General features: G+C 35.4%; 1 protein-coding gene across 2 annotated transcripts in view; it reads left to right on the forward strand.

Moving 5' to 3' along the window:
- CNTNAP2 (contactin associated protein-like 2) overlaps positions 1-21,628 on the forward strand; it is a 1,033,702-nt gene that overhangs the window by 488,133 nt on the left and 523,941 nt on the right. For both annotated transcript variants that reach the window (XM_017822277.1, XM_017822284.1), the window contains 3 exons: positions 2,156-2,340; positions 4,798-4,941; positions 11,530-11,794. In XM_017822277.1, the coding sequence (XP_017677766.1) occupies positions 2,156-2,340; positions 4,798-4,941; positions 11,530-11,794 (594 nt within the window). The remainder of the gene's footprint in view (positions 1-2,155; positions 2,341-4,797; positions 4,942-11,529; positions 11,795-21,628) is intronic.

A 21,628-nucleotide genomic window follows, 5' to 3' on the forward strand; every position in this document is an offset into this window, starting at 1 on the left:
CTTCTATATGTTGAGGGGTTTTTTTCTCTCCTTTTTTATTCTGTGCGAGATACTCTGAAAATAAGATCATATAGAAAAGCAGGTTCAGCAATATATTGCCTTTACACAAACAACAAAAAAAAAGCTTGCTAGAATTATATTTGGCCTCAGCTGTGGCTTTGTGTGAGAGGACACTGCCATCACTTCTAGAAGAATAAAGGTCACCTTTAGGAACCTCGTTGAAAAAAAAAGTACCAGTCTAGGAAGCTACAGGCTACATGATGTTCAGCAGCCTTTCTAGAGTGTGTGAAGTAGGAATAAGAAAGGAAAAGAGAAAGATTGCTTTATCAGGCAATCTTATGACAAAATCTTGTACATGTTACTCTAATTCCAGCTTCCTTTTTCCCTCCCAGCTAAAGACTACAGACTCACGAGTCACTGGGTTTATAAAGTACATTTATTATGAAAAAAATCCACATTTATCTGGTTTCAGGTATTTTTTCCCTTAAAACAAAAGAACCCTAGAAAAAAATTTCATGCAACTTTCCTTAGTTCTCTTGAAGACGTGTGAAGAGGAAATTGTTCCATTCATTACTTACATTGAATAGTACTTATTTCCACTAGCACTTTCTCCTACTCTCCTTATAACAATCAATATGAACAGATGAGGAGGAAGAAAGCACATATTCCTATAGTAGTTATGTATTCTTAACAATTTTAATTGCAGTAGTAACCCATTCATTTCAAGTTCCTCTGTATTCTTTAGTTCAGTCTGTCTTTATAAGCTATGATAACTTCTATATATGTGCTTCGTGAGGATGTTCTTAAATCACTAGGCTGAGAAATAGGACTAGACCAATAAATGGGACTAGGCCCTGTGACACACACTCACTCAATAAACAGAAGAAATATTTCATAGTATTATTCTTCCTCTGCCTGAGAGTATTGTCTTTGCTCCAGAGACAGTAAAAAAGGATGTTCATCTTGGCTGGTGAGATCCAGTGACTTAGTTTCAAAAATCAGGGGGCAGGGGAAGGATGAGGAGACAGAGGTGGATTTAGGTTTCACTTTGCACTGGATTTGACTTTGGATTGAAGAAACTGAGGCTCAACAACATGCATGAAATTTTATTTTGTCTTTTAACCAACAGGATCAGTGGCCTTCAGCATAAAGGCCATATGGTCATTTGTAGGCAAGTAATGTCTTAAGCCGTGGCAGTGTGCTTTGCCAGAACATATTATCAACATGCACAGACCTTAATGTCTGAGTTGCGGGTATACTTGGCGGTAAGAAATTCACAGTCTCAGAAATGCTTTAGGTCCTCATGCATTCAGAACATGGAAGATTGCACTGAGTTATTGGGCAGTGCAGCAATTTTTTACACTTACTGCTGAATTAGTCATTTGCTGCTTCAGTTGAGATCCATGCTATCAACCTTTGCTGGCTTAGCTATGTCAGTCAGATGGCAACGAGATGTGATCTCTGACTAGCACAGCTGCACTGGCAAACCCCCCTGGAAAACAAAACTGTACTCTTGCTGGTAGTTTGACTTCCAGAATAGGGAGATTGCTGCAGGAGGAGAGACTGAAATAAGCTGTATTAGCAGAAGATTTTTGCAGCTGTTAGCTCAGTCTGCATTGAGCCTTTTCCTATCTGCTTGCTGGTATACTGTACTGGCAGAGGCCACAAAGCATAGAACTCAGACTGAAAAGGTTTGTTGTTGCCAAAGACTTATCAGACTCCATGTCCTCCTCAATAGTCATAAATCAGTACAGTTCCAATGCAGCTCAGGACATGGCCCAGAGGTGACAGCTTTTCATTTCTGTAGTGTAGGATTTAAAACACAGAAACCCCATAACTGAAAACAACTTTACGACTAGAAGTTGATATTGCTTCTCTGATTTGCCTCCAAATAACTACTATTATGAATTCATACATATAATATATTCATACAATACAATGATCAGATACTTGCTGTATTTGGTCTGGTTATTTGTATCTATGGCAGCAACTCACCACTGGGCAGAACTCAACTTCATAGCAAAATGACTTTCTCCAGTTTATTGTATATCTGTATATCCAGTTTATTGTATATCATGTGAAATATTGACAGAGCAAGGGGAAAATGTTTGTCTAACTGGTATGAGGTGAGAATTGCTGTTGTTTCTGTTCTCAGGCAGCAACCAGCTTGGGTCCATTTATGGTCACACATCTGTGATGACAGGCAGCCTCTTGGATGATCACCACTGGCACTCCATCGTCATAGAGCGCCACGGGAGAAACATCAATCTCACCCTGGACAGACACATGCAGCACTTCAGAACCAATGGAGAATTTGATTACCTGGACCTGGATTATGAGGTAGATAGTGAAACTTCTTTATTTTCATTCAAATTGGCTTTATAAACATAAGACCAATAAGAAAAAAAAGCTAACACAATTTAAGATATTTTGGTACTTTTTTGTACCTCTGTTTTAAGTATTTCTTCTCTTACATTTCCTGAAATTTTCTTTCCAATGGTGTTCTCTTCTAAGTGTAAATTATGTTTCTGTTCATTAGCCTACCAAATCCCATATGGAGTAACACTCATCCTAGGCCTTTTTTTTAAAGTGTGAGATTTGTGCTATTCAGCAAGCTAAGCATATATGACTTTTAAAATCTCTAAAAGCAGCTGCTCTAATGAGAAAGTAGATTTTTAAAAAGTATGGTACAATCTGTAATTGCACTCAGGTGATAATTTTGCACTTGAATCAGAAAGCATTATTCTGTGGTGACAATAATTACTTTTAGCAAATGAAGCAGATTAGAACTTTTTACTAATATGGATCTTGATCTGCCTTGTCTTAGGTAGATGCTTCCTTGTATTTTCACAAATATGGCATCAGTAACTTCTTTTTATAAAAAAGTTATAAAGAGCTAGGAAAGTTGTAAGAAAACTTATTTAATCATCCAGGTTAAAGCACAAAACTGTGGGTAATAATTAAATGTGGATTTGTTGTTTGATTACACTCTGACTTCTACAATTATGAACTTGTTCAGTTGCTCAAAATTGTTACATGAAGTTCAGCATGTTGGTTATTGCAAACTTTGTATAATATTAACTTGAACTCTTTGCTTTCTAATGATAATTAATGTGGTTTGCCTAGCCAAATATGTAATTTCTACTCTTACAACTTATTAAACACTGAGAAGGAATCAAAATGATGTAACAGAAAAAAGTTTGAATTAACTTCTGTACTGAAATTTTTACAGACATTCTTTTGATCGAGAACATATGAATGTTTGAGAAAGTTACTTATGATTGTGCTACTGATTCAAATATTTACTTATATTCCAACAAATCTTTTTGAATACATTCTTTTCTAGCAGTTATAATGAGAAAATAATGAGCAAATGTGCCTGTACCTCCATTACTTACTGAGCACTGGAGATCTGAATTGAGCTACTGAAAACTCACATAAATAGATATTCAAGTGAGTGAGCTACAGAAAATGTTAGGCTGAATGCCATATACCAGATTTGGGCAATTTTTTGCATATATATGTGTGTGTATATATACAGATATACACACACAAACATATATACACATATACATGGAGCATGTTTACATAACAAATATATTCCATACTATGAATTTATCCGTAGTAACAGTAGAATTCAGTTAAGTCACCTTCCCATCCTCTCTGACCTTGGGAGACCTCACTGGCAGTTCTCAAAGGTACATTTCATTCTCCATATACATGGATCCCCTTGCGTTAAAGGAATTTATTTGAGTGTATGTGTATACATTTCTGTGGTTCATATAAGCTCAAGAGCCTCAACCTCTTCTCCTTTCTTTCCTCTCAGTTATCTCACTGGTTTTGGAGTCAGTCATCAGAATAAATTTATGTGTGTTGCCTTTGTGATTAACAGTGGATTAACCTGAAAGAATCAAAAATCTTCTCATAGACAAAATAGTTTCTAGGTTAATCTCTTTCAGAAAAGTTAGCACAAAAGAGGAATAAACATTAGTTCTGATTGTATTTTCAAAGTCAAAAAAATAATCCTGTAAATTGCTCTTAACACACTGTCATGGTATGTGTTTTTTGCCATTTTTCTTCTTTTCTACAAAATTCTTTCTTTTCTATTTTGTCTCATCCAAGTCTTTGAGTGTTTGTCTTCATCTTTATGTAGCTGATTTGGCCTGCTAAATCATGTGGTAACTCCTCATTGACTATAACTGCATCAAAAAATCATGTTCTCCATAGTAGAAGATCCTTCTGTCTAACAGAGGATAACATCTTTATGTGATTCTGTAAATTCTTCTAGATGAAGCAGATATATAAAAGTTAAGGGAAAATAATGTACCGTATTGGAGGCCACCATTGCTGTGCTATAGTCTGAGCTCTGGCACATGGTTAGAGCTGAATTAATCATTTGAATCAGATTATCTGGCTAATTTCATGTCTACTTTTGTTTAGAAAAAATACTGGGATGGACATTTATGCCAATTTCTTTGTTTGAAATGCATATTGTCTGGTAGCAATCAGAAGAGTAGTTCATATATGAACAACTGTGATGTGTGTCTGTCCACAATTTGGACAATTGTAATAATACTTGGGATTTCCTACCATAAATATTTGCAATCACAAATTCATTACAGATATCTTTGTGCTTTTGCAGTGCTTATCTAATACACTCTTCCTCTTTTAACAGTGTAGCCAGCTCTCTTATTTTCTGTGTTTGAGTATTCAAAGAAAACAAATGCATCTACAGTAAATGGATTTAAAAGTCTTTGCCTTCTAGTAACTATATGCCATTCTCTGTTCCATTCATAGATAACCTTTGGAGGCATGCCTTTTTCTGGGAAGCCAAGTTCTAACAGCAGAAAAAACTTCAAAGGCTGCATGGAGAGCATCAACTACAATGGCAATAATATCACTGACCTTGCCAAGAGGAAGAAATTGGAACCTTCAAATGTGGTAAGAGCATAATTTAATGGTCATCTGCACCTCTACTTCTCCTTCTAAAGAACAGTAGAAGGTTTATGAGTGTGTGTAGCTGATATCCTTGTGGTATACTGGAATAATTTAGAACACGAAACAAATTTTACCACAAACCCAAAGATCTTATTGTATGTACATTTGTGAATTATTATTATTATTGTTATTATTATTATTATCATCCTCATCATCATCACATCTGAGCATTTTACTTCTGGGGTCTTGTTTCCTGTAACCAAAATTAGCGTCAGATAACTACTGTTATCTGATACTAAATTAGTGTCAGATAACTACTTTTTAAAAGAATATCAACTGAACCGGTAAGTACTTCTTTCTTTTCCTCTCAAATTATAGTAGTCCAAAAACAGTGCAGACAAGATTTATTATTAAATTAATTGCAGCTTTCTTGTGGCTTTTAATCCTGGTATATTCCATTCTTTCTGAGCTAACTGAATTGCTGGAGTGCAAAAGTCTTTGTAAGGGAATGCTTCTACAGGCTTTTCTGGTAGGTCTGAAAAGCCTCAGGATATTAGACTTGAAAATCATTGTTTTACTTATTAACATTGCAGAACTTATTATTAGCATTTTATTCTATTTTTGATCTTACTTAAGTGTTCATAGTTGCTTTCATGTTCAGACTTGTGGCTTTATGGACAGGGTGATTAAGAAAGAATGTACTTTAATTATTGTGCTTTTAAGGCTTTGAAACTCTGTTCCTGAAACTGCTTGCTGGCATATAAGGCTATATGGGTAAGAAATAAATGTATTATTGCCATGAGTTTGAGATGGTTTGAATAACTTTTCAAGGCTTTCTTCAGTACAAGCTTACAGCCTTCACTAAGTCCTGCTAAAAATATGCAGGTTTCCACTATTGCTTTTCTCTTGATGTAATAAATAGTGAAGTTATACATACACAGTGATGATGTCATGCAATGGATTGACTAACATTTAGTTACTCCTTGGATATTAAAACTGAAGTTCCATGTGATTCTATAAACTCTAGGGCTAAATGGTCCAGAATAATCTTGAATATGTGTTGTGTGCCAATACAAACTCAGTAATACAACCTGATATCTAGAACAGCTTCTGTATATGAATTTCTTCAGTGTTGTCAAAGGCAAAGAGCATGATATTTATGCCATGCAGTAAGACTCCAGTTTTAGAATTTTTTGACCCATTCTCATGAACTCCTGTATCTCTGATGACTTTTTTGGTTTTTTTTCTTCAAAATTGCCTGTGCTTTACTTCCTGCAGGGCATTTTCAGCTGTAATGTAACCATGATTTCAAAGATTGATGCCTGATTTAGGAAAAGATCTTTGTATGTCTTTGCATTTTGCACGGTCGAACCCATTGCAAGGTAGCAGGACATAATCTTTCTGAGCAGAAGTGCTACTTAAGAGGTTTCTGTATTGCAAATCCTATCCTTTAAAATCCTAGCCACAACTAGCAGACCTGTAAAGTCTCTGAAAAATCATCATTCTTGTTTTTCTTTGTTTCTTTGCTTTTAAAATTCCTTTGCCTATAATATGAAAGTAAAATCCTCAAAAAAAGCCTTGACAATATTAGTGCTACATCAAGAGGTTATGGAATGCTAGTTTAATTTGATGATTCTGTTGATTTCCAATTCTGAGAATGGCTATAAAAATAGAAGTGACCTTTGTTTTCAGTAGAATTCCTTTAATTGCTTCAGCCCTTCAAAAGCAAAATCAATTTTACTCTAAATCAAGATGAATTTTTATGATTTTTACAAAACCTTTTTCCCTCCTAGTTTTTAGCCTGATTTAGCATGCCAAAAAAGACTTGTTTGAAACTGCTGTTGTTGCTAAGCATTGTTATGATGGTGGTACTTATGCAATCCAACAGGGATCAAAGCTGCATTGTAGGAGATATACAAACTCATAACAGTAGTCACACCCTGTCCCAAAGAGGGCCAAGACATAAAAAAGTGTAATGAGGGTTAACACAAACAAAGTAAGCTGTGTGGTGATGAGAATATCATAAGGGAGGGAAAAAATTCAGAGGAAAGAAGGATTTTAAAGGGGTGTGAGACAGAAGAAAATAATATTCTTAGATGAAGATATTTGAATTTCAGAAGTCACACAGTTAATTTTACAGAATGAGGAGGCCCAGAAAATCAGAGATGATGATCATTTGTCTCTGAAAAAAAATTAAATTAAATAATTATGCCTCATATACATGCGTATTATGAGTAAAAAAACACCTCCATGCATCTTTTAAATTTATTGAAGAGTAAGAGTGAAAAGACAAATTAAAAGTATTTTAAATCTAAAATACAGTCAAATACTAACTTCAGTAATATATTTGTTTTAGATTTAGAGGGTAATAATAAGGGGTAAAAAGTCTGTGAGTCTTTTGTTATGTTTAAAATGGCAACAGCTCTTAAGGAAGACCAAGACAAAGGGATGGTCTTGAGCAGTTATTGTTCTTATTGGTGGAGCCTGATTTGTTCTCACCAATGAGTCAGAAGAGAGTAATGGAGAAAAGGCCAGCTGAGACAGAGAATATCAGGTATCTGCTTTTCTCCTGAATCAAGTTGTAAACAAGAGTTGGCAGTGACTGACTATGCAGTAGATGCTAACATCTGTATGCAGCTCGACTCAGGACTAAAACAGAAACAGGGAACATGCTAGTAAACTATCTTCCAGTCCATCTTTTCCATGTTTTCTAGTAAAATATAACAAGCTTTCTAGGACTTTCATTCCTTTGCATAAATGAATAATATTGACCCTTGTACTAATACTGAGAAAAGACTAGGATATGCAGTTAACAAGAAGTAGTACAGAGAAATTCAAGTTTAGGAATTTAGTCATTTTATCAGATTTTCCTACCTAGAGGTATATTAAGGGCAAACAATGAGAGTGCTAATTGTATTTAGTTTCCACAAAACAGTCTCTCCAGTTTTAAAGCCTGTAACTGAAAAATGCAGAGGAGAATCATATTTGCTATTCTCCATCCTTACATTCAGTAGGTCTATGCTTCACCCAATTCTGCCTCTCCTATGCCATGTACTATTGAGTGGAATCATATGCAAATTTAAGCTGAGTGTTTTATTTAAATTATTTATATTAACCAAACAGTGTGTTAAGCTCAAAAATATGTAATAAGCTATTTTAAGAAAAATACAGAAATAACACAAAAAACATTAGCATACAGCACATTGTCTGTTCTTTATGAACCATCCTGATTTAGCAGGCAGCATAGTCTTAATAAACTCATTGCTTCTCTTTTGGGAACTGCCTATTCGGCCAGTAGGTTTATTAATTGGGAAAAGTTTTAAGACCCAGTAGTATTTATGCAAGGGATAATATTTGAATTTGGATAAGCAAAATTTATTTATAAGAAGTAAACACAAATCTAATTTGCCATACAGATTAAAGATTATGATACAAGGCTCAAGCTACACAAAATCAGTTATTTTTACCTTTTCCCTATCAATGTATTTTGAAAAGTTCTCTGATAAGACCAACAGTTTCAATATTAATGCACAGTATATATTTGACTTTCAGATGTCATTGTCCAGAGAACTATTCAGCAAGTCACTCTGAATCTACAGAAGAGGATCTCATTCTCTTTGAAAAATGGGGAGGCTATTATAGAGACAAGCTGCAGATTAATTTGAACTCTTGACCTAGAACTAGTGAGCAATCTATATAAGATGGACTGTACTTAAAAGAGGAGTCATCTCGTGAACTACAATCATAGAAGGAATCAATAATCCAGTTCATATTAATCTGAATAGCTCAGTAGGGAAAATGCTAACTATCAAAGAAATTAGAATTATGTGTTACTTCTTCAAGAAACTTTTTATGCAGCTAGGCTGTCCATGGGAAACGCATTCACTGATGTGAAAAAGGATTTGAATCCATTCAGTGCCATTAACATTAATAGGTGTTATACATGCAAGTATCCAAAACATCAGCATGACAGGAGAGTATCAATTGGGTATAAAAGACTTCTTGTAACAAGGAAATTGTGAGTTCCTCTCGGTAACAAGGCAGCAAAAGAAACTCAAAATGTCTAACAGAATGCTCTCTGAGCACCTCTTAATTGTCATCTGTGACTGAACCATGAGATGTCATCTCTTAAAAAATGCTGTTGCCTTCTCAGTCTACACAGCACTGCCTCAAATATGTAACAGAAGTTGTTTCTAATTGAGGGTGACATTACACTCAGAATGATAACCAAGGGTTACAGACAGTCTCCACCTTTTTTTTAATGTAAGTTAAATTTGTGGTTTAACCAAATGTATTCTGTCGCACACTTTGAAATGTTCAGATTAAAACTATTCACCACGAGCAAGTTAACTATTTTGAGTTAATGCTTAGTTGGCTGAAAATGTAAAACTAAAATCTCCAGGTAACTTTTAAATAACATCCCCCCACCCCCCCAAAAAGAAACACAAAAAACCCAAAAAAAACCCCAACCAAACAACCCCCCCAAAAAAGCAAAACAAAAAACCCAACCAAACAAAAACCAACTAAACAAAAACAAACAAACAAAAAACCTAATCACAAAGCGAATCAAAACCATAAAAAATACTCAGAATAGCCAAGCAGCTTAGCAAGGAAGTTTTTTTGCTTTTACTCATAAAGTACTTGCAATTTCTCTCATCACACAGTTATTTAAAAGGTTTTTTCATTGTTTTAGCTAATTATTTTCCTAATTCCTTGGATATTTTTTTTTCTATCCATGGAACTTGGGTGCATTAAAAGAACATGAGGTTCTGTCATAAAGAACATATCAAAGAAATCAATTTAAAGAAATCTCTAGTTTCAGATTACTGGAAACATTAGTGTTCCTTAATTGATCATGGAAGCTGCCAACCTGATAGTATAGTTACTACTAATTCTACTGGTCTTTATAGGTGGACTGTGTATAACTTCTGAGGTTCTGTAGGAAACAGAGTCTGTTATGCAGAATAATCAAAGCACCTATCTGAGTGCTCAAGAAAAAATATTATTTTTAATCTTTTTTTTTTTTTTACATGAGAATTCTGTATAAGAAGCTGAATCAGCCATACGGGTTATATCTTGTTATGACACAGATCAATTGTTTTCTGATGTGATGTTCTTTTAAAAAATGATGGGTTTGGACATCATCAAATGAGTGCTTAAGCTTGCATATTGACATCATCTAGCCCACCTCCAATTGAAAATATTTACTTCTTAAAAAGATTTACCTAGGTCTTTTCTCCCACACATTTTCAAACAAAAAGTTCCTACCTTGCTTCCAAATTCTCTACCTTCCCTCAGATGCATTTATACACTATGAATACAGTATAAAATGTGACATAAAAGCTTATATCAGGAAGTCAGTAACATAGCATTTAAAAATAGCTATGCAATGAAGATGTGGAGTGACTCCTGTGAGATTCTGAACCCTGCTCAAGTGGGTCTCATTTCTAAAAATCTATGTACCTCTAAAAATGTTGTTCAAACCTTAATATTTTTCTCAATATACAAATAAATATCAAAGGAATTGCTATCTTGATCCGAGTAATAATTTCCATACTGCGTCAGATATAATTCTTCCTTCCCAAATAGAACTAAAATTGCCACATAATATTCACCTGCAACAGGGCAGCAGAAAACCTAACCACAGGACAGGAACCACTTTGTCACATAGTCTAGGAATTCTTCAGCAGAGGAAGTTTTTCTTTTATATTGCATTAATGCATTTAAAATTAATTCTGCACATAGATTTCTACAAACTATTTACGATTTCTAAGGAAAAGGAATAGTAATACATCCTACCATTGTGGTCTTTTTTGAAAAATGACACGAGAAGCAGAATGAAAAATTTACATCCCTAATTCTAGTCTTGTTTACAGATACATTTTAAAGCCTTGTAAATCAATAAAGTTGACTGGATTTTTGCCAATTTTCCAAGGAGTAAAATTTTACACTACGAAAACTGTACTGTAGTTTCTTTTATAAAGAAAATTATTTACTGACTACAAGTATTAGGTATTGTTCATGATCAGCTACTCCAAATCCTTCTGCTTCATGAAATGAGGTATTAGTTTATGTAGTATTATCCAGCAGAAAACATAACAGAGAGGCTGGCTCTTCATGAGGTATTATATACCCTTCTTTCCCAACCTCATGTATTGTATTGATTGACACATGATGTAAGGGTATTTGGAAAGCTGGACTTATTTTTATAATTGCTGTTCTGTTATAGGTTTCTATGATGACCATGGACAACCCAAGTTTATCTGCGATTCATTTATTTGTCTTTGAAGTGGAAACATTAAAGTTTTCATTCCAGTCTTAGATTACAACTCTTCAGGTCAAAGTCTACCTTTTATTTTGCATATGGACAGTACAAAATATAATAGGGCCACTGCTAGAAAAAACAGAAAATCAGCAACAACATTATAATAGTAACAATAACATTAATTACACATCTTTATATGTAATACGCATTGATTATAGTAGTCTCTAGGCTGAAAAAATCTGGAATACTTTTCTAAGGTACTATGAATTTAGTGGAATCTTACAATTTTGCTTATATTTTTGCTTCTTTTTTTGTGTTTTATTTAGGGAAATTTAAGTTTTTCTTGTGTGGAGCCACATACAGTGCCTGTCTTTTTCAATGCCACCAGTTACCTTGAGGTTCCTGGTCGTCCAAGCCAGGATCTGTTTTCGGTCAGCTTCCTTTTCCGAACCTGGAATCCAAATGGGCTTCTTGTCTTCAGCAACTTTGCGGATGACCTGGGAAATGTTGAAGTTGACATAAACGAAGGCAAAGTCAGTGTCCACATCAATGTCACCCAAGTGAAGAAGAACCGGATAGACATCTCGTCAGGTAAGTGTGAGGGTTTTTTTTTTTAAGTTTGGTATAATTTTTGTTGGTGTTGTTTAAAAGCATCATGTACCTAAAACTTAAAACAATCATTTTACAAAATTTAAAATTTATATTACAACTGCATTAAATCCTTTATTGTATGTTTCACTGAGTAAGAGATATAAGAATATGAAATAGTTGTTAGATTAAAAAAGAAGATATAAATATTCTTATTCTGTCAAGAAACCCAGAAAATATATCACCCATTATGTATAAGGCAGTGTTGCTTCTTTTTGCTTTCTTCCACCTGTCTTGGAGTTTTCTCTGCAAAAATATTTCGTTTCAAAAGGGGAGTGTACTCAATTTTTTGAGAGTAGCCTAAAAATTAGGCTGCTCCTATTACTTCCCAATAATTAAGAAACTCTCATTAAAAGAAAAATTATTCATTTTTACCATAAATATTTGTATGGACTTTTTAGATTTGCATAGTTATCCTAGGAAAATGTTGATTTAGTTTAATACTTTGTTGTTAATTGTGTTGCAACAGGCGTTTCAGTGCCTGTGAAATGAATTGTGTGTCTGAACATAGGAAAGCAAGATACGGCATCTGCCAGGGAAGGCTGGAGAAGGATCTCTGCTGTTGTACAGCAAATATAACAGCAACCTTCTTGTTCTCTTCTTGTGCAGGGAATTAACAGATGCATCATATAAAACTGCTGAGCTTACTAGAAGTCAAAATGGTCTGCCTTTGACACAAAGACCCTTGACCACTCTGGTCCTATAGATACAAGATGCACATTTTTTTCATTGATTATTTTTAAAAGCTGACAAAGCAGGATTTTACACAGTCAAATATGCAGCCTTCTATGTTACTGCATGTGTAGGGTATGAATAATTCTATAGGGTATGAATAGACTTCTGTCCACTAGAAGGAATGAAGCCTGGTTATCACAGAGAACTAGACTAACTAAAACAGCATCCTATATGCAAACGTGTTTTCTGTTTCATAGCTTTGCTGTACTTACTCCTGCCACTTGTAATATCACATTTTCCCATCAGGAAGTTAAAGTCTCTTTTAGTCCTTATTCTGTGCACCTCTCATAATTTACTAACTAGCTAAGTAGCTTTTAGAGTCAGCTTTCCACATTAACATGGGGACATCAGTACTTCATTCTGGGCAGTCTAGTGCTGGCTATAGAAACAGTAGTTGAACTGGCTGGCAGGAATTACATGAGAGAACTGTAAACTGATGTGCAGGTGCCAGAGTTTGTTCCTGCACATCTCTGCAGTAAAGATGCTGATATGGAACAGAGTTCTAGTTTGCCTGTTTTTATTTTTCATAGTTCTCCTTAAATACCTTAAAGTTGCATACACTGACTCAGGGAGCTCTAACTTAACATGAGCAGAGTTCATATAAACAGGAGAGCCTAGCCTTCCCATTTCTCACATATAGTTAAATTCCCACCTCTCTCACTGGTAACTGGGCATGGCAAACCTCCTTACTAAACTACTTTATGAAGTGTCTCTTGATGACTAAGAGGGATCAGACAGTAGATGAAAAAGATTTTAATATTTTAATATTAAATTTTAATATTAAAACTTAAAATTTAATATTATTTTTAAGATTTTAAGATTTTAATATTTTAATTAAAATATTTCATATTTTGTTTAAGGAGAAAAAGGCAGCTGCAATTTTATGTATTTTGATGACACTTCACTTTACAGAAGTAAAAATTAAATAATGCATAGAAAGCACAGTTAAAGCAACTGCACTTCTAGCCTCCACAGTAGTACATGGACCTGTGTTTACTACTTAGCAATAGAATCAGCAAGGTGAATAGTCTATAGGACATTGTAAAAAGTTTTGTAGACAGCTGTAAGATTTAGAGGCAAGAACATCAAATAATCAGCAAGCAGAATCTATTGACTGTGAGCTACTACTAATCTGAGAAACCAGAAATAGGTTTGTACTTCATTTTTTATGCCAATTACTTCTACTTATTCTGTTTTATACAGTGAATGGAGGGATACAATACTCTAAGGTGATCAAATAGCATGAATGAAAAAGTTTTACTTCTGTGTAAATACCTTGATTAAGAGAAGTCACATAGAATGCTGTGGGAAAACATTTGGATCAATCATAAGTGATTCACTGGAATCATGAAGCAGACATTGCTTTGCATTTAAAATCACAGGAATGGAGAGCTGCCATCAGATAGTCTGTTCTTAGCAGTTTTCTTTGTCTCCCATAGATCCTTCCCTGCTGTCTGTTCTGTATTTGTCAGGGATCATTTTTTCACAGTGCTAGCAGAACACAGCAAGAGTGCTTATGTCCTATTGAATGTTCTCCTTTGGTCTTCCAATAGACACTTAATTGTTCCTTCATTTATTTAACTGCACATCCTGCCTGCTGAAGATTTCACTGTATTTAATTTTTCATTAAATTATCTGTTTCCTGATCAATCTTCTTCATCTTTATTGACAGGATAAGTCATCTCAGTACTTTATTCTTGGACTATGTAATATAAAAATTATATTGTTAAAATTATGAAAATGGTTTTGTGTGTCTGAAGCTTCTGCACTTATTGTTTGGAGGTCAAAATTATCTTTAACCTAAGTATGAGATATTCCTGTCTGTCATGCCTTAGTTCCCTCTCTTGTTCTATTGTTACTGCTTTTAAAATGCCACAGGTAGTTGATGTTAGCATTAGCAATATCTAGATAACTTTCTATAGGTCACTTCTTTTTTTTTCCAACATCCATTTTATTTTCTTCTTTAATGATACTAGATACTGTTTAACTTGTGCTCTGTTTGTGCCTTCAGTTATTTTCAAACCACAACCTCAGTTCTATACATTTGAGACAATTCTAGACAATAAAGAGAAGGTAGAAAACAGTAATAAATTTTTTACGTCAGTAAGATGTACACTCTGATGTCCCTAACAAAATACTGAGTGAAACATAATATTTTATGTTAATGTGCAGTTGAGCCTTCAGTTTGTAGTACATAAGAAAGGGACAAAGGTGATTAGTCCTTGTAGTTAGACTTACTGTCTGATTTTGTTTACTGAGCAAATTATTTCCTTTTTTTTTTCATGGTCTTGCCAATTGGACCTTCAAAACAGGTCTCTAAACAGTAAAAAATTCCTTCCCTACCCTACCCTGCCCAGCATTCTGTTAAGCATTTAGTAAGCACTGTTTACCTGTGAACAGACTGGCAAAGCTGTTTTACAAAGTCAACAACTTTGATTTTATTTTTTCCTACATTACTCTCATTAAGACACTACTACCATTTGATTGATGAGAGTTATGTTAATAAACTTGCTGTTAGTAGGGGGAAAATCAGGTCTGCTGAGAGCTGAAATAAAGTTTTAATTAGAAAAATAAGCTACTGACTGTGCAGAATTACACAGGTGAAATACTTAAAGCTTGTGTATAAATCAAGAGTTAAACATGTTATTGACTTTTTCTCTGCAGAGTAAACTGTGATTAATATCTTCACAATTGTATATGTCCCAGAATAGGGATTAATAATAGGAGAGAATCTCAGAAAACTGTCAAGAGATTTATCTTTACTGCTCCATATAGTTTTGACTAAATTCTGCCTTTGTCACTATGAGATTCACACAAATTCCCTAGAACTTGTTGGATTTACCCAAGGGATTGATGGAAACAATGCTAGGCTGAGAAGATTGAAGAAAAAAGTGTTCTTGCTTTTAGGACTTTTTAGAAGAATATTTCCAATATAGTTTTGCATACTAAAGGATTGTGATGTTCTGCTAAAGTTTAAAAGTAATTTAGTTTAATATAAACTACCTGCTTACCCCAAGAAGCTACTTAATATTCGTGATCTTGCAAGAATAAGTTGCTGTTGAAGTTGTATTTATTTAAAAGCTTTAACAAGCTAGTGTCTTCTTTCTTGAGCACAGAAAAGCAACAACTGTAAAATGTCATACTCCTCAATCCCTCTTAGCTATAAAAACTTTTATGAAACTTTTCCCAAAGCCACATGCAAATGCTGTTTAGAGTAGAGTTAAGCCACAGCCTGTCTCCCAATCACCTCCTTTTCTTTCACCTAGTTTTTTCTACCTGCTTCAGCAACTTAACCCAAATACCTTCATAATGAAACCAAACTTTTCTGAGGCTTTCAATATGGGAAAAAATTGGTAACTCATTAACAAAGACATAGAGTATTGCTTTGCTCAAAGAAACAATAGTAACATTCAAAAAAATACTCGTGAGGAATCATCTAATTGCTTTACAATGTTTTTTTTTAAAGCAACCTCCAAATTCCTGTTTGAATATAGAATAGAACTTCTCTGCCTCTGGAGAAAAGGTGAAGTTTCCATGGTGGCAGATTCGAAAATAATTTTGATTTATGCTTTGTTTACTTTCTCACTTGTCTTTTCATAGCCAGCTTTGACCTTTCATATTTAAACATTCTCTGCTCAACTTAAATACTAGAGGATCTATGAAGCTCCCTTGGATTTTACCACACAATACAAATGATAAGTCATTGAAAAATGACATAATCTCCCTTGGACCATAATATCTTAACAGAAAAATTTTTGATGTTGAAAATCTCCTGCCTTTAACTCGAATTTATCTGCTTGCAGCTCCTTTTTTTCCTGTTCCAACTCTATTAGTTAACATTTTGTATTAGCTGCTACTCAAGACTGCCTTCAGTTCCTCCTGTCAAGCATAAACTTATTAGAACTTGGGATATGAACATCTTTTTGTCATATTTATCTGTATTAAATAAATCAGACTTCTCCCTGTGGAATCTCTGGGAAGCTTTCCACCCTTCTGTCTTTCTGCTAGATCTCAAGTCATCTGAATTGCAGTTCATTTATATTTTAGACCTTGGGTTAAGATAGCATCCTTCAGGCAATAAAATGTCTCTCTATGACAGATCTAAAGTGGTACTCTTCCAGTGACAATTCCCAGGGGCACTTTATGTGGGGATCGAGAAGTATTTTTGCCTGGGTTGCTAAATGAAGGCTTAAATAGGGAATGTGTATACACAGAGCAAAAGTGCACTTCTGGTGGGAAGATAACATTTCCCACCAGGTCTTTCTCATATTCTTGATACTGGGTTATACACTGAATGTTAGTAAGTAGAGGCAGATACCCGCGAGGCACTTGTCAGCATGATTGAGATGAGACACAGAAATTCTGTCCATGAAAGGCACATGATGACTTAACATCAGAAGAGTCTGAATGTTAGAAAATTAAATTCTTCACAGCCAGTTTTGTCTCTCTGTTTCTCTCTGTATGTTTATTTTTGGCTATTGATCTTAAGCAGTGAATGCAACTGCATGAATAAGTATTTGCATTTTTGAATTCCACAGAACTGAGGCACGGGTATGCTTATAGTAGTTATTATAATTTTTACAGCACATTTTTCTTGTAGTCTGGTTTAGCATCCTGGTACAGCAGACTCAAACCAATCAGAGCAAGAAATAGAGTTCTTGATTGCAGACTTTATTTTGCCTAAGAAAACTCATGAGTTTAGTTCAGATTTTTGTGAATTCCACTTCATCAGTCACTGATTTTTGCTGGAGAGTTGCCTACCAAGCACAAGCTATGCATTCTAAAACACAGATGTACCATTTTCAGATATGTCCCTGAGAGTAATTTAGTTATTTGTTGGTTGTACTGGCTCCTTGCAAACATGGAGGAACCCCAGAATCAAGAAAGTAGGGTGCTCCCCTAGACAAGTTTCCTAAATATATCCAGGAGACTGAAGTTCAGTTTACGTGTTTTGACCTCATTTCCTCTGGGCTGTAGAACAGAGTTAGAGAGAACCTTTGCTATTCACTCTCTATATTAGCAGCTGAAGATGAAATAAGTCTTTTTGCAACTACTATTTAAGCACTGAATTTTCTTCAGGGAAAAAAAGCAAACAAAAACAACTGGAAAATTAGTAGTTAAATGGTAATTTTAACTTACTGCTCAAATGAGTGTAATTTATGTGAGAGGATCTGGATGATACTAGTTGGAAACTTACCCTTCTAATTTTTTTATTAGTTCATTAAGTTTACAGGAAGTGGAATCATTTTAGTTGCTTTCTATGTTGCCTTTTCCTGCTGTGACCACATCAGTTATTGGTAGTCTGGTTCTAGTCAAGTCTGAAAATTTTGATTTTGACTGATGAATGAAAGATAAGCCCCTTAGCACGAAATGCTACAGAGGTGCCTAGTATTTTGAAGTTACTTTAGTAAGAACATGGATTTTTACTTCAGTGGATTCTATCTGCATGTTTTTGTGGAACACCAGAGAGCATGAAGAGACATGTCTTTAACACTTGGTTTAGCAAGCCAAGGATGTTTAGTTAAGACAAGCACTGCCTCTTGGATGAGAAAGATGGTGATGCTGGAAAGGACATTGCAAAATACACTTTTGTTTGCATTTTAAACTCTTCCAGGTCTTGCATGTTCTGATTGACATGAATTTGGTTTTTTCCATTATTACTCTCCTTTTAGATTAGTTATAAAGAACTAAACGAAAGGATATGATAGAGGCAGGAGCCATAGTTATATTTGTTGTGTTTATGCACAACCTGACAGTAGTATCCCCAGGACAACCCTGAGTATTCATATAATATAAAGGAAATTAATGGAATGTTTTCTAATATCCGAAAGACTGAATATGAGAAATGTTACATTCTTTCCCCCAGTATAGTAGTTTGCCATCTCTGCCTCCTCTTCCATAGAGGTGTTTTTTTGAGAAAGCCTTTTTCCAGGATTCACACACCTATGCAGAACAAGGCTTGTCATAGATTGCAACAGGTGGCAGCTGCACCATAATGTCAGCCAGTTCTTTCAGCAATGGCATGAGTGCCTTCCAGAACCATTGGCTTAAACTTACTAATTTTGTGAAAGCCTGGTTTGCAGTTAATTACAGGATGTGGTGGTTCCTATAAACTTTTCTGTAGATGTTAGTACTACTTGAGAAACTCGATTGGACTTCGTGCTGTGCTAGCTTTTTAATTCACCATGTAGCAGATTTATTTTTCCTTCAAACTAGTGAGAAAATGTAGGAAATCTATTTGAAGTCTATTTTTGCTTCTATTTCAGGAAGAAGTAGTTGACTGAGCACATCTAACCCTGTAATGGTCCAATAAAGTTAACATGATCCCAGATATAGAGGCAAAACCTGGAATGATTTATTGAACACACGAGTGCTACTTAAGGGTCTCGGGGGTTTACATGCTAATGAGGAGGCAGGGGTATTCCAAACAGGGGTTTCCACAATCTATTAGCATTTTCAGTAACAGGGGTGATATAAGGGGAAAAATGATTTTACATTTCTCAGATACAGTATTTACAATTTGGGGAAAAAGGTTTGATACTTCCAGTAAGCAGGGTTACATTGGGGAAGGGTGATCAGCTTTACCCAAAAGAAGGATTTACACAGGGAGGGAGAAAACAATGGCATATCTGATAGCATCAAGCAAAGTCTTTCTACATCTTGCTGGGGGAGATCAGGACAATGGATCTTGTCTGGTCTTTTAGATGGTGTTTTTTTCCCCAGCCTCTGTAGACCAACACTTCCTGTTTAATCCTAGCAATTCTTTTTCTGCTGATATTCGAATTTCGGACTGCAACATAGCCCAGGGTGTGATTAATCATTTGTCATAACTTAAAGATATACTGCTACTGCCTATTTAGTCTGGCAGTTATGATAGTCTGTAAATGGCAATGAGTAAGTGGAGTAGTAGAGAGTAAAAAGAATGCACTCGCTTTTTAATTGATAGTATAAGTTATAGCCTCTGTACATGTGTATATGTACCATTGTGCATATAGCCATGTATCAGTAGGAGAATTTACTCAGCTAATTTGCCAGCTATGCACAAACTTCACAGACCATCGGTATTTGGTCAAATAATAAAACCATTTGAATGAGTTGAGGAGACCCTTGGAGATCCTTGTTTCATCTCAAGGTCCTGTTGCTATGGCTGTCCTCTTTGGAAACAGGCTGCATCACATCTAATATCATCTTTCAACTGCATCAATAGTTTCTCCGCCATCAGCACCACGATCCAGGAATAGTTCATTGGATAGACTGGTCTGGAGTCTATTACAATAGACAGTATGAACAGAGCAGATCTTAACTCTGCCAGCCTGGCTTGTCCTCCAGTACTTCTGTGCAAGAGTCTGTCCCCTTACAGGCTCTCATGCTCTTTCCTTCCCCCCTGCTCCACTTCCTACCCCTTTCTGTAGACACAACATATTCTGGGTGTCATGGCTTAAAAAGTGCAAATATCACAGAGTATGGGGTGAACTTCTTATTATTCACCACTTCATGAAGAGATATCCATTTTTAGAACCAAAGCATTCACAATGTGTCTCAGACCCAAAGAAGGACATGCAGGGTCAGGGGCAGAGCCTGAACTGTTGTGGCAAGACTGCTGTAACTGTGATCATGTAATGCTAATCACATGACAGGCATGAAGCAGTTAGTGTTGTGCGTGGCTTACACAGGGTGGGCACGTGGGACAATAAGATGAGACCCCAGAGAGTGGCTACTGCTCCAGAAACTGCTGCATGGTGGGGACAGAAATGGAAGGACTAGCCATGAGCACTGCAGATGTGAGCTGTGTTGGGTGAACTGTCCAGGGGAACATGGATCATTCCTTGGACCTGATTGCAAAGACAGCAGAGACACAACCTGTGTTGTTTCAGAAGAAAAAACCACAGCAGAGAGTGTGCAGACTAGAAGGTGGCTTACAGATGTAAAAGCGAAGGGAAAGTTTGCAGCTTTGGAAAAGTTCATTGTTTTAGAAAAAACTTTTGTAGGCATAAAACCTTGCTGGGACAGGAAAATGGTTGTTAGGGTTTTAAAAGAAATTAGAAGAGGGGAGAAGAAAAAATACTGGAGACCCAGTCTCCGCTTAAAACATAAGACAATTATTTTCTGTACACTTAAAAAAGATGTTTAGGGACAGACTGGGAGACCAAATGTCATGAACGTGTACTATGTAATAGTGTTTTTAAAAAAAGGGTACAGAATCTTCAGGCAGGGGTCTACATAACACTGTGCAGAACCACTGTGGTATGAAGCTATCAACTATGTAAATTAAACTTGCCTGTGCTCTTTTCACCTCTTTATCTTCTCCAAATGCAAGGGAAATAAAGAATTTTCTTTACTTTTAAAGCCTGCATTTGCTGCATTTGCACTTTGAGTAAAAGCATGAATAATCTGTGTAGTGCAAATGTCCTTGCAAGTCATTTGAGTTTACCAGGATTTTTGCAATTTTTAATTCTTAAACTTATTTATCACTAATCCTTGGGTAGGTGTCCCACAACATCTCTAGCCAATTACTTACAGGAAAAAAATTAAAAATCATTGTAATATAAAATGCCATTTTTTTTGGGGGGGGAACATGTCCTAATTACAGGCATGGAACTTAAATTTATGTGCTGGGAACTGACACTCAATATCTTCTTTTTCATTGCTATTCAGGAACCTGGGAAAAATAGATTATTATCTGTGACAGGTTTCTGGCAGTCCCTCTTGGTTTGACAGTGTTATTTTAGAGAGAAGAGAGAGTCACTTTTGTATATAATGAAAGGAAGAGTTGTCAAGCATCCATGCATATTTTATGTTGCATAAAACTTAAGTGCTAGAGGAAAGATTCTGTTTTCAGTCATACCATTGTAAATTCATAGTGCTTCTGCTGACTTCCTGGTTTGCATCAATGACATCTAGCTCAAAGGATGAATTTCATCTTTTACACAAGCAATGCAGCTCTTCTAAGTCAGCTTGGCCCTTGCTGTTTTTTTTGGTTAGCACAGTCATGCACAACTGTTATGTGTATCGTGGCACTTTGGCATTTTCTACTGACATTGA

This window comes from Lepidothrix coronata, unplaced genomic scaffold (genome assembly GCF_001604755.1).
Source record: "Lepidothrix coronata isolate B3197 unplaced genomic scaffold, Lepidothrix_coronata-1.0 Scaffold3, whole genome shotgun sequence".
NCBI classification, from domain to species: domain Eukaryota; kingdom Metazoa; phylum Chordata; class Aves; order Passeriformes; family Pipridae; genus Lepidothrix; species Lepidothrix coronata.